The sequence below is a fragment of the Pyxicephalus adspersus genome, chromosome 3 (genome assembly GCF_032062135.1).
Source record: "Pyxicephalus adspersus chromosome 3, UCB_Pads_2.0, whole genome shotgun sequence".
Classification (NCBI taxonomy): Eukaryota; Metazoa; Chordata; class Amphibia; order Anura; family Pyxicephalidae; genus Pyxicephalus; species Pyxicephalus adspersus.
Genome location: NC_092860.1, coordinates 5,177,527 through 5,195,966, shown reverse-complemented (window position 1 = coordinate 5,195,966; position 18,440 = coordinate 5,177,527). Strand labels below are relative to the sequence as shown.

Here is an 18,440-nt window from a genome sequence, read left to right as displayed (position 1 = left end):
GGCTAAGATTCAAACCTGGGACCCAGCTCTGCAAAGACCAGAGTGCTAACCACTGAGCCACTGTGTTGTCCCCAATGGCCTTATTCTTCTCTGTTGTGAATGCAGAAATCAAACAAATGCTAGGACTTTGCACGTCTCTCCCAAAATCTCTACCACCTGGGGATTCTTTATTTCTGGACTTCAGTTCTCACCTGTGGGCTGTTACCGGGCTATCCCATCGTTTAAGACATGGCTTGCTTCAGAATTGGGCAAATTGGGCATTTTCCTCACTTTCTCCAGGAGCAGAACTGACAGAATGGAAGTGACGCAGGGATCTGAAATGCTAAGCAATTAGGGGCCCCCGTTTTATATTTGCCTAGGGCCCTTGTCGTCTAAAACCACCACAGCTTTCAGAAACGGACTCTAAACAATGTACCTTGTAGATGTAAGCACTATCCTGTCTATGGCTAAATCAATAAACCTGAAAAGTATAAATATTACTTTTTTATTTTAGCTTGATCCTGGTTACATGATTGATTTATTCAGCATTTGCAGTGCTGAGTCCCAGGTTCAAATCTCATCCAGGACACTATCTGCATGGAGTTTGCAGGTTCTCCCTGTGTTTGTGTGGGTTTCCTCCGAGTACTCCCGTTTCCTCCCAAAACATGCAGTTAGGTTTATTGGCTTCCTCCCAAAATTGACCTTAGATTACATTATTGACATATGACCATGGTAGGGACATTAGATTGTGAGCCATTTTGAGGGACAGCTAGTGACATGACTAGCACTGCGTAATATGTTGGTGCTATTTAAATACTGTGTAATAATAATTATTTACTAAGCAGCCCTGGTCATCTGCTGGCAAGGCTGAGCAGCAGTGCATTAGGTGCTGTAGTGATGTCACTGCTGAATTCATGTATTCCTTCGGGAGGGCCAGATAGAAGCATTTGGGGTCACGTGACCCAGCTCACCAAAAAAAATAAAAATATTAAAAATCGAATATTAAGATTATGATACCTAATACCAAGGCTCAGGACTCAAAAATGTTCTCTTTTTAGTTTTGGGTAGGGTACATCTAATAAATAAACTTTCTTATATACAGTCAATGTACACTTTGGAATTATTATTGTTAAGATTATTATTATTTGAATTATTAATAATAATAATAAACAGGATTTATATAGCGCCAACATATTATGCAGCGCTGTACAATAAATAGGGGTTGCAAATGACAGACACATACAGACAGTGACACAGGAGGAGGAGAGGACCCTGCCCCGAAGAGCTTACAAGATTTAGCTACGTACACACATCAAATTTTTCTCGCCCAATAATCGTCTCAGGGCGGATCTCGGGCGAGTTTCTGGCATGTGTACAGCCCGCACCGTTCTGGCAGATCCACGGACGATGAACAACAAGCGATCCTAATGAAAGTGAAGGGGGAGAGCGTGTAGTGGGGTGCCGCTCCGTCGTTCTCCCCTTCCCCTCTCCATAGAGCAGAACGGTGCTGTATGTACAACACTCGTTCATGGATCGTGCAGTTCTTATTGTTGGTAAGGATCATAAAGGATCCTTTCCAACGACTATAACTGCACGTGATGCAATTCCAGTTGGTCCCACACCATGCTCGATTTTTGCTTCTTCTTTCCAGCACACGGGAACCAGCAGACGCAGCCTTCTTCTTCTGTCTTACATCTTACAGGTTTCATCATACATCACCCAACTGGGTGATATTTACTTCTGAAATTGTAAAAAAAAATGTCACTGCGTATGCAAGAGATCCACAATTTACATTCTGGGAAAGCTTTTTCTGCGCATGCTTGCAAAAGGAGCACCTCATGTGCCCCAGGAGGTTCTGAGTTTTCCATTCAGTCTTTACCGCTGTTGAGATAAAGACCAAAAATTAAAATAATGTATTTGAAAGGATAATAATAAAGTCATTTTCTCATTATATAAAAAGGTTAGCTATTCTTTTATTGAATATTAAAAATGTCATGATAGCTTAAAGAGGAAGTAAACTGAAAAACACCAAAAACAAAAAAAAAATTAACTTACCTTCAATCCTGCAGCACAGTCGATCGGATCCTACGTCGTCCAGCCGCCATCTTCGCCTCTTCTTCTTATGTCAGCTGACCCAGGCGCAAGATCAGGTGATGTAGGGTGGAAAAAAACTTGCCAATCTTACTGCGCATGCGTGAGAACGAAAAGGCTCCTTCTGCACATGCTCGAGATGCTCAGGCATGCTCAGAAGGAGCACCCAAGAGCCTCCTGGGATGCGTGATATAGGTATCCAGGGAGGCTGTGCACTCCCATTCATTCCTAATTGCCTAGGCGAGAATTAGGGGGCGATGCTGCGCCCATTTAAATAAAAAAGGGTGTTGCATTTAAAAAACAAACAAACAGAATTTTTAGCTTACATGGTTTTCTACTCTTTTATGTAAAGTGAAATTTCCGACTTTAGGTATGCTTTAAGGTTTTACAAATAGAAAATCACTGCATACCAAAAAACATTTCTATACCACAATCAACAAGAAGAATCATAAAATTGATCTCTAGAACTTGGAATGTTGTATAAATACAAAATATAAGTCAAAGATTGGAATTTTTGTGCCCCGTATTGGTATGTTCTGCTCCGTAGGGATTTGTCTATGTTGGGGGTGCTGGGCACAATAATAAAGACAATGACATCTGCCTGGAGTCTGCAGCAGCCAGCTGACTCTCAATGAGGGGAAAACTCTAAGGAATGTCTGGAATGGGAATGTGTTATGTCCAGGGATTTCTTGATTCTTAGTGGTGGGAAAATTCTTTTTTAATGGGCCAAGGTATCCTTCATGTCATTCTTCTACTCTGCGGCATGACCTTAAATAACGGGGTCCCACTGATTAGTAGCAAAATGTCATTTATAGCAGCTAATCAATCCTTATATGTTGTGGCTGCTTTAGTTTTCTTTTCTTTTTTCTTTTTTTATTTACGGCTAGCAATGCTGACAGTAATGCATTTCCTGTCCTGTGGTGACAACGCTTACTCACTGTACTGTAATTATAGCAAAGTGTTGTCATCCTAGAACAAGAAGTGTGTTTGGACTACTGACCACCACTCATGTCTGTAATATGGGATAAATGTGATCTATATATGTGTTAAATTGATATAAAGTGAACAAAGAAGAGAAGCTTATTGTTACAATATATATACACTTTAAAGAACAAATTTTGTCTAACAGAAAGAACAAATACTGCAGCTTCAAAGGTTCTCAGGTTCATTGCAGGTTCTCCCCGTGTTTGTGTGGGTTTCCTCCAGGTACTCCGGTTTCCTCCCACATTCCAAAAACATGTAGTTAGGTTAATTGGCTTCCCCCAAATTGACCTTAGATTGTACTAATGACATATGACTATGGTAGGGACATTAGATTATGAGCGACAGCTAGTGACATGACTATGGATTTTGTACAGCGCTGCGTAATATGTTGGCGCTATATAAATACTGTGTAATATTAATATTAATATCCTACTGCAATAACTACAATTTTTAAAGGCACACCAGCATACTGGGGCAATGCAGATTGAATACACATGCATTTCAGTGCAGTACCATGTGTTGTGGAGAGCTGCCATGCTGCAAATTGATGACCATTTTTTACACTTATGGTGTTTTTGAGCAATCTCAGTTCTGATCCTGACATTATATGACACTGAGAAGAGATAGGGAGCAGGATTTGAGTTGTTTAAGAGAAAAAGTATTTCTAAAATGTACTTTATTTATTTGTAATACAGCAATTAAATAACAAAAATATATAAACAACCTGAGGAAGCCCTCAATGGGCGAAACGTGTAGGGTTAAGAGATCAACATACATTTTGCTTAATGTGATTCTGGTAACAAGGTAAAGTTCAGCTCTGAAAACATAAGAGTTGCACAAACCTCTGTTGTTTATATATTTTTGTTGTTTAATTGCTGTATTACAAATAAAGTAAATTTTAGAAATACTCCTCCTAAACAACTATCTGCCTCTAAAGCCTGCTCTCTATCTCTTCTCTATGTCATATAATTCATTACAGGCTTGGCAGTTATACCTAATTCCCTTAGTGAACAGCCTCACTCCTTAACATGATCTGACATTACTATACATTCATCTCCTGCGCTTTGCCTTCAAATCCCTCCACAGTTCTTGTCCCACTTACCTTTCTGACCTGGTAAAAAAAAATACCCCCCTAGCCACTCTCTTCCCTCCAATTACCTAATAATGACTTCCTCACTCATAACATAACATAAACTCATAACTAGAGCTGCCCCAACTCTCTGGAATGGTCTCCTCGTCCTATTCGGCTTGCTCCTACTGTCTGTTCATTTTAAAGAGAACTCAAAACCCAACGCTTCAACCTCACCTACCCGTCTTCTTCTGTCTCCTAAACCCTCACTACTTCCCACCATTCAATATGTCCCTCCTATTGTGTTATACTTCCCCCACCTCTTAGATTTGTAAGCTCTGTCTCACATTTGCAACGCCTATTTAATGTACAGCGCTGCGTAATATGTTGGCGCCATATAAATCCTGTTTATATTTTTAAATAACAATAATAATCCAGTTATTTTTTATATCTTCTTTAGTTAGTATTAGGTCCCAGAAGGCTAAGTGCCATTTATTATATTAGTTTTTATTAATATTATTATTATTATTATTAATAATAATATTAAAAAGTATTTATAAAGCTCCAACATATTACACATCACTGTACATTAAATAGGGGTTGTAAATCACCCTTGAAAATGAATTAAAGTAAATGATGTGATTGTGCTATTTTATACCTTTATGTATACTTTGTTTGAATGAAATACACTTCAAACTAATTAGCCACCAATCTTTCTCTTCTTTACCTATTTTAATTAATTTTCCAAGGGGAGGCTATAGCTATAAGGATCATCTGAAAAAGGGGATTGGAATCTAACCACAATATACTTTATCTGTACCTTTGAAAATTACCCCTGCTGGGAGCCACATCATTCTGCCCCGGGAACTGTGATTCCAACCATTTTCATTCAAGTAAATTGTGTGGTTGTGAACCATTTTTTGCACTTGGCTTTGACAGATCTCAAAAAAGTCCCCAAAGGTGACAAAATGCTTAGAAGATTCACACTATGGGCCTGATTTATTAAGCTCCCCAAGGCTGGAGAGGATACACTTTCATCAGTGAAGCTGGGTGATCCAGCAAACCTGGGATGGATCTTGCCCTGGATTCAAACCATGTGCTAGCAACTAACAAACAACTTTGCAGAAATCCATTCCGGGTTTGCTGGATCACTCAGCTTCACTGATGAAAGTGTATCCTTCCCTGCCTAACTGTTAGCATATCATTATTTTTTTTTTGTTTTCATCAATTCGATCAGAAATCATCCGATAACATGAACAACACAAACTCTCCAATTCCTGGCATGCAAAAAGAAAAATCCCCAATGTACACTTGTGCATTCCATCCATTCCTGGGAGTTTTCCCCTCTGTTACAGTCAGCTGGCTGTTGGGGGCCCATGGCTTTGTCTGCATGTTGTGCACACTCCAGAATAGACAGATCCATGCATACCACTCACTGGGGGCCAACAAAGCTTTCTGGGACCCAAGAATAGATATTTAGCAAATACTTTACAACATTCCAGAGATGGGTTAAATATTTTCTTTAAAATGTTTTTAGATCACATGTTAGTCCTCAAGGACCATTTCTATCAACAAAGCTGTCAATGGGGATGCTTTGGTTTTTTGAGAAGTATACATAAAAATAGCAGAGTTTGTTTCTAATAATATTTTAAACAATGTAGACATAAAAAGAAGGAATGCAGCAGACACATGGGAGCGGTCCATGTTCTAATATAGACCATACAAATGATCAGCCTGAGGGCAGGGTTCATTTGTATCTGTCATTTGCAACCCCTATTTCATGTACAGTGCTGCATAATATGTTGGCGCTATATAAATACAGTTTATTATTTATAATATGTTGGCGCTATATAAATCCTGTTTATTAATAGTAATAATAATAATCATGTATATATACCATTTTTATGTTTGATTTAGAAATGTTTTCTTTGCACCACTGAGAAAAGAATGATGGTGTAAAGAAATAAAATAAATGTTAATAATCAATGTGCAACTTTGCATCTCAAAAAGACAACGATTGCAGATCTATAGCCACCCACAATGTCCAAAATTTCTAAAGCTTTGTATAGATGCTAGATTTTGGTCACCAATCTCAGTGAAACCTATAAAATATAAAACATGGAATGTACATAATAATTAAAGCGTACCTAAACTCAGAAATTTCACTTTACATAAAAGGGTAGACAAAAGGTAAAAATTCTGTTTGTTTTTGAACATTTTTAAGTGCAGCAGTGCAGCACCGCTCCATAATTCTCGATCGCCTATGGCAAAGCCTCCAGGGATACCTACGTCACGCATCCTGGGATGCTCTTGGGTGATCCTTCTAAAAATTTCTCAAAATTTTTTCTCCTTCTCAAAATTTTTCTCCTATAATGAAAAGGCTCTTTCTGCGCATGCCTGAGATGCACAGGCATGCGCAGAAGGAGCCTTTTCATGAAATGAGAAAAATTTACCGATCTCACATAGCGCAGCTAGATTGCCAAGTTTTTTTTCCAACCTACATTACCCAATCTCGCGCCTGGGTCAGGTGACGTAGGAAGAAGAATCGGGAAGAAGAGGCGAAGATGTCAGCACCCGGTGCGCCAGCACGAAGACGGATACCGGGACGACGCAGGACCGGAGGGAAGACACCTCTGGACCGATCAACTGCGCTGCGGGATTGAAGGTAAGTGAATTTTTTTTTTTGTTTTAGGCAGTTTTGAGTTTAGTTCCTCTTTAAATAAAAATGGAAATAAACAGGTAATGTTTGAGCATAATGAATGCATCAAGTTAACAGAGTTTTTCATGAATTAACATCAAATAAACATATCTCCAAAAATCTAGGCAGTCTCTGTAGTATTGCTTGACCTATCAACAAATAATAAGTAATAAAGGGAAGAGGTAGTATTTGGAGGGGGAGAGGGGACTGAGCTGAGGAACAGTGGGCAATCCATGGATCCCAGGTGAGTTCATAGGCATGTGGGGTATCTTCAATAGCACAAGTGAGCTTGTCATTAACCAATAAACAATTTAGTTTTATTAATAATGGGGCCATTGGTATTGAGGGAGACTTCCAAACAGCAACATTTTCTAAATTTTGCCTAATAGGGCACATTCCAGACTAGGGGGGAGAGAAGTATTTATCACCTTGGTGGGAAGGTCGAACACCTTTCTCCAATACTCTTGTGCCACCGGCCAGGACCACCAGATATGCTCCACGTTTCCTATCACTCAACAATCCTTGAACCAAAGGGCAGAAGAACCAGGGAAACACTTGGCTATCTTGGTAGGGACTAGGTACCAGCATAGCATTACCTTGTAGGGCATTTCAACTAGACTTACATGTCTACAAGTAAGTTTACAAGTAAACTTTGGATATATTTCGGGCTATCTCGGTCCATTTCTTCAAGTCCCAAGATTGATTCATATCCCTTTCCCAGGCTGTCATAAGGTAGTTTGGAGGAAGGGGCCAACAATGCAGAATAGAAAATTGAAATCTGCCTTTGACATCCTTTAGTGATCTGCTGTGTTGGGTTAACAGCCACTAACTGCTATTGTTTATTATTGGGGAGGACGCAGCAGGGCACCTAACGCACATCCTTCGCTCTCCCTTTTTCTATATAACAGAGGATGGCTGTCTGTATAACACTAATTTGTTCTACGATAATCAACCAATATTTCCAGCAGCTATAGTTGTGTATGGAGCTTTACCAATATCTAGTCCGCAAGCTCTGGTTCATTCCATCAGCCTCTATGTTGCTACAGGTTAGAGTAATGGTATAGGGGCTGCTGGGAGGAACCACAGTGGGAAACTGAAGACCAGGTAGGTAGTTAACATTCCCAGCCAATATTATGTTGCATACCAGCCAATATTGGAAATCTGCAAAGTTTTATACATCATTTAATTGAAAGTCTTAAGGGTGATTTTGAGGTTGGATATACACCTATGCATGGTGGTACCATGTCTGTATGGAGCTGGCTTTGTGCACAGGGCATGGTCACATTGCAACAGGAATGGGTATTCTTCAAATTGTCGCCAAGCTGAAACCTAAAACTTGCACCGCCCTCTTGCACTTGGATTAAACACCCCTATGCTTCTCTATTTAAAAAGCACCTTTATGAGTACGTCTTCTTCCTTAAAGGGTGATGCTAAGACTTGCAGGTTGTTGGATATCTATCTATGCCGCTACCAGGCTTTTTATTGGGAGGTGCATTGTGTGGGGGCAAGCAGCATACTGGTTAAAAACATTGACCCCAACAGTCTGCATTGCATTGGTCATAATTATCTCCCTGCCTAAATTTAAATATTTAAATGTTCCCTGTATACTTTGGCCATATAGAAAGGTGTGATTTTCAGGTGTCCACAACACATTGGACCATATAGTGTCTTAAACCATAAACTTATTAAATAAAGTTGTGCTAGGAGCAACAATACTGCATAAGTATCCAAAATCCACCTAAAACATCTGCACAATAAATGGTAAATGTGATTGGTGTGTACATGCTTTTACAATGTTTGTCCTGCATTTACATTGACTTGTATTGAAATAAATGCAATGTAGAAACTTTTCTCAGTCTGATGTATATAGGTCATACTTGTATTTGGGCATTGGCTTTGCATGGCATACAGCATACATTGCAATACATATATCCAATGCATTAACATGCTATGTGGTTCCATTAATTTTCAGACCCTCAAAAGGAAAAAAAGGAACACTAGAATAATCTGGTCGTTAATGTTATCACACATCTTTCACCCATGGTTTACACATTTTTCTAATTGAAATTAATATGGAAAAACATTTATAAATAGAGCCTTTGAAGTCTGTTTGGCTGCTCTAAGCAGTAATAACACATTGGCTTGTTATTTATTTATTACATCAGGAGGGGTTCTAAGGGCTCATTAACACTTTATGTGATGTAATGCATCTTACTAACCTATTGCAATGCAATGTTGCTGTTGTCAGCATGGGCTGCTAAATGCAATGCACTGCTAGCAAATTTTAAAAGTGCACCATGCTGCAACCTGAAAACATTTGGGGTTACATCAACAATCAAGAGTTACTCAATGCATGCGCTGTACAATGCAATGAAGGACATTTATGCATGGAAACACAGTGGCTTAGTGAGAACGAGCCCTTTGTGATAAATGTGATGCTTTTTTGTGTTGCCATATTTATTCCATATTTAATGTTTTAGTTAGAAACTATTAAACAATACAGATCACTTTATGCTCATCAGCAATGAAACGTTTGTGTCTGCTAATTTGTAGAAGATAAAACTGATGACTTTTCTATTTTCAGATTTGCAATTACAGATTTTTACTTCTTGTTCCTTTGGAACTCTTGAACTTTATACCGACTCTGATTTAGGTGACACACACAGAACACAAAAGTAGCTTAAAATGACTCCATCATTAAAGGGTCAAAACTAAAATAAAATCACCATGTTAAAAAAAGTGTTAAAGACGTCGTAGCTTTTGTGGTGCTTTTAGCAATAAATACTCCCCATCCTCCCTCATCCTTTATTGGTGGTCAGTAGAAGTAATATTTAACTCCCCTTCATTGGTGTTCAGTGACATAGACAAATACCCCCCTCTACAAAACCCTATGTAGGCAATGATAATTACCCCCACCTCTCTTCTATTGGTAGTCAGTGAACGTGATAACTACCCCCTTATCTTCCTTTCATTGGTAAACAGGGACACTTATATGTACCCCCCACCACCCCTTTTATTAGTTATAGATTTGTACCCCCACCACCCCTTTTATTAGGTATAGATTTGTACCCCCCACCACCCCTTTTATTAGTTCCCCCCCCCCCCCCCTTTTTATTGATGGCCAGTTGGTATTGATAACTGATCACATGCTTTTACACTGGTGCCCCTCTCCTCATCAAGTCAGGCCTGGACTACTATAGGTATACACATGAGTAACCTTTGTGAAAACCAATTTTAATTTTATTATGTACTAAATCAAGCATATTATGCCAATAGGTCTCCATATTTTCCTGAAGAAGGGGACATATCTGTGATACATGTGAGACTATGTAATTGAAATATATTCATGTTTTAAAGCACTTTCACTGTACATTTTAGAAAAAATCTTTTTACCAATGTATTTTAATTGACAAAATAAAAGGTATGTTTTTAGGTGCCTAAAAAGTCTTTCCAAATTGAACATTTCTGCATACATATTATGATTGAATAATAAGATGTTAATTTGTGATTTGTTGAACCAAAACACACAAAAAATACTATAGGTATACACTATACCTCCATTCAGAATTCCAGCACCCTGTACCCGCACCATCACCAAGTCATGTGGGGCATACTGTATATCTGGCACACAAAGCCATTATGGTATATTGAATCTCCTTTTGCAGGGTGATTTTATTTTGCAACAACTCTGTAGTGACAGGGCCTCTTTATGGACCATAGATGGTGTAGAACATTAATGATTGCTATTGCTATACTATTGTAGTCCCATCAGCAGGACCATTGATCAAAATCCACCTCCATAGAACAGAACAGGCTGCTCAGTAATGTTCCTAAATAATCCAGAGTACCAATTAACGCCCGTCTGTACAGACCCTAATGGACAGCGTACAATCAGATTGTAATATGAGCGGCCATCTTTATAATTGATGTTGTGATGGTTTCTAACACTTAGAGGTATATTTAGAAAGGATTTGACTGTACATTAGTCCTTTCAGTTAACATTCACCCAGAAACCTAAATAATCACCTGTATTGTATTTCAGACCATAGACTAACAAACGATTCACAAACATTCAGTTTTAGTGGCATCATCAGTCACAGTAGTAAAGTGCATGAATGTAGAAACTGGGGGATGAATATTGGAAGCACTTGGGCAAATGATCAATGATTATCTATCTATCTATCTATCTATCTATCTATCTATCTATCTATCTATCTATCTATATACAGTATACAAATATGTATAAATTTGTGTTTTAGATATATACACTAATCAAATTTATATTTTTACATTGTTAAAAAAAACTTTAATCAAAGTTCTTGCAAAGTCAAAACTTTTCTTTTCAGACAAAGTAGAGACCTTTAATCATTATTGCAGTCTGTGTCCTTGCTGGGGAGATTCACCCGCTCTATATATATCTTATTGTAATGACTAATCCAACATTGACACCAGAGCAAGAAGTAAGGGTGTAACTTCCAATAGCACATCTGTTCTGGTGACACGTAAAATCCCCTCACTCTCAAAATTATTTCTTGCGGTTGCACCCTTGAGATAGAAAGGGAAAGCAAATCTCCCTAATGGGACACAGGCAGTAAATAATAAACTGATTGGGGTTTAAACCCTTCTATGTCCTATCTAAAAAGAAAAGTCTTGACTTTGCAAGAACTTTGAATAAAGTTTTTTTAAACAATGTAAAAATATAAGTTTGATTAGTGTATATAATCTAAAACACAAATGTATAGATTTATTTATACAAATACGTACATACTTACATTTTTGATGTGCTAGCCTAATGGACAGCTAAAAAAATAACCCTGCTGAGCGTTATTTATACCCAGGACGTAGCAAATTATAGAAAAAATATTTTTTATTTCCAGGTCAAGTCAATTCTCAACAATAAAATAAAACAGACAAAAGTAATAACATCACATCACCAAGTATAATAAATCCGAATGATTGCACAACCAATAAAACCCTTGTGGTCCCCAAGTCCTCTGTACATGCAGCACCCCCATGTTAACGCTGAGCCACAAATCTCAGTCTTTGCGTGTAGACTAAATCCGCTATGTAAAACACCAGGTTGATATGGGTAAAAATGGTGACCACCAGTTGGCTGTCCCATGGGCACCGTCCCCAGTAGCACCGGGATGGTCTAGTTGGTGACCCATATTTTGAATCAAAGCAGAATACAGGCCATATAACAGACGCACTCATGTACATCAGTATGGCAACCACTGTATAAATCACCACGAAGCGTTCAAAGGGGCAGCGTAGCGTTACCGCCCGTCCAGTGATATTGAGAACGATCACCACCACAGTCACTGCAAAGCAAAAACTATACACGGCCACACACCACTGAGTGGCCACGTATTTCTTATATTGGCTTTCCGTAGCTAAAGCTCCAAAGATCACGCATGCCACAAAGGCCTGGACCACCTTCAGAAGCCCCGCCGCCGTCGCCATGTAGCTACATGGCATGCCAGGCTTGGCACGAGTCAAAAACACCTCCACGGCGTAGACCACAAACAAAAGCCCCGCGCAGATGCTGACCGCCAACCTGTGGTTCCTGGTGGCGCAGTCAGTGGAGGAACAGTTCAACGTGACGAAGTAGAGCGGGTAGATGACGCAGGCTGTGAGGGTCATGAGAGAAGCCAGCATGGCAAAGGCAGCGGTGAAGTTGCCCCAGGAGAGATTGCGCAGGCAGGTCTGCAGTCGTGTGAAGTCGCAGATGACGATGAGGGTGGTGATTGCAAAACAGAAGCACCAGACGAAGACGCAGAAGGTTCCATAGGCTGCGCTGAACCCAGCTCGGTGGAGAACCAGGCTAAAGGTGGTGCATCCGAAGAACAGTTGAAGCAAGCGGACAATCCCTACTTTGGACCACACGGCCTGGACATTTAGATAAGGTCCTCCAGAATGGTCCATGTTTGGTTGCAGAAAGGATGGAGATCTCTGCGCTCCTCTACCAGTCTGGGTCTCTCACTTTGCTGGTCACCTCCCGAATGACAGTGCAGAGATCCTCGGAACATATTCTGAGTATAAATAGGAGGCAGTATTTATAGTGTTGGATGATGTTCAAAACAGGCCCTTCCAGGGGCTCACATGGTTTCGCTTACAGACAAGCACATTCCAAAAAGTCCACCTGTCACAGTTCTCACATACCTCAAGATGGATAATGATCTCAGACGGTCACACACTGGAACACATAGGATCACCGGTGGACATTAGCTCAGCATCAGACATGGTTATTGATTTGTGGAGGAACATGACTTTATATTTACACCAGGCATTTATTCAATGTGGTCAAACATGATTATGAAATTTGGAGTTTTTTTGCATTTGTTTTCCTATAATAGTTACTAACTACTACTAGTTTTAGGTATAACTATTATATTACATATATCCTTATAAATGTTCAGATTCTTACAAATGTTCAATCATTTTTTTTACTAATTTTTATAATTTCCTTCCCTAGAATTCATAGTATCTAGAGAATTTTCTCCAAATACTACTACTCCTCTCATTGGCTAATAATGTAAGTTTTATTCTTCTTCCAATTCCTAGCTTTATTATCTTTTAATTATCACACAATTTTCTCACATTAATTACTTTTTACTTATTCTGGAACTTTTGTGCAGATCATGCACTCATCCTATAATCCCTCATTAACTCCGAACCAATATCCTTATCATTCCGTGTAATTTAAATTTATTACCTTTCCATTTCCAACCAACACCCTTACCTAATTTTTCACTATAATTAGTAAACTATTACACATATGTAAATTTCACATTAGGATATCATTTTTGAAATATTGTTATGTTATATAATAATATATGTAATATATAATAATATGTTTCCTTTTATTGTTACTTGCCTTATTGTTACTTTATATCTTGTATTACACATGATGCTTTAATATAAGTGTTACTGAACAACAATTACTTTGACAATATATCATATATCACCTTGTTTTTAACACTGTGCTGCACTTTATCATTTGTATTCTCTTTGCCGTATCATACTTCAATCTAAACATTTGTCTCTACTTCAATTAAGACAAAAGATTGAGTGTCCAGCATATTTGCAAACTTTTTTAAAAAATACTGCCACATCCCATACTGATACAATACAAAACCATTAAAGAGCCAAAGGGAATTTTGAGGCAGATACAGTAAACCAAAATATATTTAAAACAAGTAATTTATTATCATATTACTAAAAATACAAATGATCAATTATTAAGCTTCTAGAAAATCTAATACAAATCTCAAATGTTCGACGCGTTTCGCAGACAAAAGCTGCTTCCTAAGGAGATTGATCATTTTTACTACCTCCTCATGATTCCTTGGAGCTGGTATAAGAACGGGAAAATGGGGATAGACTCCCAGATTATTCCACAGCACAGGTGAGTACCAAAATAGTTTGCAGAAACAGATAATATTATTAATATTATTATTATTAATAATAACAATAATAAAAAGGCTTTATAAAGTGCCAACATATTATGCAACCCTGTACATTAAATAGGGGTTGCAAATGACAGACAGATACAGACAGTGACACAGGAGGAGGAGAGGACCCTGCCCCGAAGAGCTTACAATCTAAGAGGTGGGGGAAGTAACACACAATAGGAGGGGGATATGGAGTGGTGGGGAGTAGTGATGGTTTCAAAAGACAGTAGAAGACGGGTAGGCAAGTTTGAAAAATGGGTTTTGAGTGTTCTTTTAAATGAACAGAAAGTAGGAGCAATACGAATAGGAGGAAGACCATTCCAGAGAGTTGGGGCAGCTCTAGAGAAGTCTTGGAGCCGTGCGTGTGATGAGGTTATGAGTGAGGAAGTCGATAGTACAGTGGTACCTTGGTATAAATCCTTAATTCGTTCTGGATCCTTGGACTTATGCCAAGCAAATTTTTCCCATAAGAAATAAAAGGAAAATGATTATTCTGTTCCCATGAAAAAAAAAATCCTATTGTTATTGGCATATGGGGCTTTATAAAATAAATAATAATAAACAATTTAAACACTGCTTAATACTAAAATACATAAATACAAAAGCAAATAGATGAAATAAATGAAAATTTACCTTCACTTTACCTTGCTGGGAGGAGTTGAGTGCCTACTAGGATGGTGCTGAGAAGGGAGGAGGAGATGTTATGTATATCACAGAGTTATAGTGCGGGTTGTTCAGAAAATGAAAGCAGCTGGCGTACTGACACTCGTGGGCAGTCGTGGCTTTGTCTGGAGAGAGGTAAATAAGGGGAGCGCCCGGTGTTATCACTCATTTTGACCCAGACAAGTTCTAGCACAAAAGTTGTATACCAAGCAAAATTTTTCGTGTCCCAACAGGACTTATACCAAGTCGGACTTATTCCAAAGCGGACTTATACTGAGGTACACTGTAGGTCATTGGAGGAGCGGAGAGAGCGGCAGGGGGAGTATTTTTTTTACCAGGTCAGAAAGGTAAGTGGGACAATAACTGTGGAGGGATTTGAAGGCAAAGTATAGGAGCTTAAATTTGATTCTAAGGTGAAATGGAAGCCAATGGAGAGAACTACAAAGAGATGCAGCGGAAGAGGAGGGAAGGATGGATGAGTCTGGCTGCAGCATTCATAATAGATTTTAGAGGAGAGAGTCGGGTTAGTGGAATACCAGAGAGGAGGATGTTACAGTAGTCCAGACGGGAGATGATAAGAGCATGTACAAGGAGTTTGGTGGTCTCTGGGGACAGGTAGGGATGGATTTTGGAGATGTTGCGTAGGTGAAAGTGACAGGACCTGGAAATGTTCTGAATATGGGGGGTAAATGAGAGGGCCGAGTCAAAGGTGACACCAAGACAACGTGCCTGAGGGGAGGGCCGAATAACAGTGTTATAACAGTTAGATAAATGTCAGGGGGAGATTTGGAATTTGAGGGGGGGATAATGATGATGAGTTCTGTTTTATCCAGGTTGAGTTTCAGGAATCGGTCAGACATCCATGATGAGATGGCTGACAGGCAGCATGAGACCTTAGCCAGGACTGAGGGAGACAGGTCAGGGGTGGACAGATAGATTTGAGTGTCATCAGCATACAGATGTAAGCCAAAGGAGGATATGAGACTACCCAGAGAGGAGGTGTACAGAGAAAAGAGAACCGGTCCAAGGACTGACCCCTGGGGAACACCAACAGAGAGGAGAGTGGGTGAGGAGGAGTTACCATTGAAAGAAACTTGAAAGGAGCGGTCAGACAGATAGGAAGCAAACCAAGAGAGAGCAGTGTCACTGATACCAATGGAGCCATGATTTGTATTAGAAGGGGGTGATCAACAGTGTCAGAGGAAAGATCAAGGAGAGGGCGGAGAGAAAAGTTGCCTCGAGACTTAGCTCTGATGAGGTTATTGGCTAGTTATGATCCGCATCTATATGCCGTCTACTCAGGATCCAAACTTACTTGTTTTCAATAACCCATGTGCATCTACATAAACTTGCACTGTGAAGAGAGGTCTCTACCTCCCTTGATGAAGCCAAATGGCGAAACGCGTTGGGTACTGAGAATGATATCTAACCTAATCTATCAAATCTTTCACAGTTGTATCTATCTTTGTAGTTGAATGCTGGCATTATAATTGTATAAAATCTTTTTAATAAGTAAAAACTTTTTTACTCTATCCCACTAAAAAGCCCTTCTTTATTTTTTTTTATTTCTCTACTTAGTTTACTGGCCCTGATTTGGGGCAGTGTATAATTTGCTACATTTTGTTAAAGCACCAATATATAGAATTTGTGTTTTTTTAATGTAGATATGTATTGCATATGATTTGGCAGACAATGTCACATTCATGAAGATGCATTAGATGAGGAATTCTGAATTATAAAAGATAATTCTCAACACTCGTCACCAGGTAATCCAAATCTGGTTACCCAAGCATCAATATAAAGCATCAATATATTCAGACACCTGTGCCTTGTGGATTTGGCAATATTCACACCCATATGTGTCAAATTTACAGATAAGGATTCATTTTTTGTGTTTTTTTTAATAAATGTAAAAAATGAAATTTGATCTTATATAGAACACCATTTCTCCAAACACTGACATGACCATTTAATATTCATTACAGTGCTTGGGGTATGCTGGCATCCCATGTCAGAACAGCCTAATGTTTTTAACGTTTTGGTGTTTGGGTGAAAATGATTATATAAATATTAGGAAGACCTCAGTCAGCCTAAGATAACTTTCATACTTTCCATACCTTACCTGCATGGTTGGCTGCTCCCATTCCTTAACAAACTGCTGTATTGCACTCAAAAGTGGAAAACTGCACCATGGGCAACACATTGGCATAAAGTGTACCGCCGAGACATGGATCTTCTAAAAGTGGCCAAAGGAACTGATCACTTGTGGAACCATAGTGCGACCTGCTGTAGCTGTGAGCAAAAAATGGTTCCAGCCATCCCCATTCATTTGAATGGGAGTGGTTGGGACTGTTGCAGTTGAAATTGTGATCTTTTATGAGATAGCCTGCAGCATTATAATTAAAGATAAACACCATTTATGCTATGATTAGGCTTACAGTGAAGTTGCAGTCCCGTCACTCCTTTCTCATGCAAGTAAAACCCGCGGGGGGCGGGGGGGGGGGGGGGTGAAACGTTTAGCTCCTAGCCATGGCAGTCCCAAAGAGCAGTGATTTTCAACTAGTGTGCCATGAAAGATCTTTAGGTGTACCGTTGGAAATTATCCAATTACCATTGTTGAATGTCTGTGCTGTAGTGACTGTCAGAGTATTGTAATACTCTTCCATGTCAGTGGGTGGCAGTAGGTAGCTTAATTGCCTTGCTTATTCTTAGAGACAAGAAAATTAGCTGCAGAGTGTAATTTTGTAATATTTTGATTTGTGGTGTACCGCAGGATTTTTTTTTTCAATGCAAAAAATATGCCGTGGCTTAAAAAAGGTTGAAAAACACTGCCATAGAGAATGAACAATGGTGGTCATGAGCAGTTTACTACTACTGCTTACTACTGCCACCTGCAGGCAAATCTGCAGATGTTGGTGCTAGTAGCAAAGTGGCTGTCAAAATGGGCCGGTCTGGACCTCCCCTTGAAATTTACATACAACAAAAATGTTTGAAGGTAGGTTTGAAATGAAACCTCCGTTGGGTTTTTGTTCTATCCCAGGCTTTGTTGAAAAGATTTCTCTTATCAAGGATTGCTGGATAAAAAGTGAGGGAAACTCCTCAGCAGCTGGCTTAACATTAACTGAAACACTGTTGGGTTATTCTTAAAGAAAACATGAATACACAAATCTGCCTCAATGACAAATCAGTCTCCAGTTATCCCCTGCACAGCACTGGAAGTAGGAGGGGCTATGCCAGGAGCCAATCAGATTCTGCTACATGCACATGTATTGTTTAGGAACATGCTGACAGGTGCAGGGAACAAAGGTGCACACTGTGCCTCTTCTCCATTGTTATCCAATCATCGGGCTGCAAATGTAACGCCACTATATGCCTCAACTTACAGCAAAAGTTTATGCTGCCTGGCAGAGATGTGTGAATTATAATAGCAGCCTGGAAAGAGCATAAACATTGTTTGACCAATAAGACAAATCTATAAAGATTTCAACATTTTAAGGTCTGT

General features: G+C 39.2%; 1 protein-coding gene across 1 annotated transcript; it reads right to left on the bottom strand.

The window, feature by feature from the left end:
- Positions 1–11,700: 11,700 nt before the first annotated feature.
- On the bottom strand, positions 11,701–12,814 carry MYADML2 (myeloid associated differentiation marker like 2). Its single transcript, XM_072407017.1, has one exon. The coding sequence runs from the start codon at positions 12,744–12,746 to the stop codon at positions 11,838–11,840; it is 909 nt and encodes a 302-aa protein (XP_072263118.1). The 5' UTR covers positions 12,747–12,814; the 3' UTR covers positions 11,701–11,837.
- Positions 12,815–18,440: the final 5,626 nt, after the last annotated feature.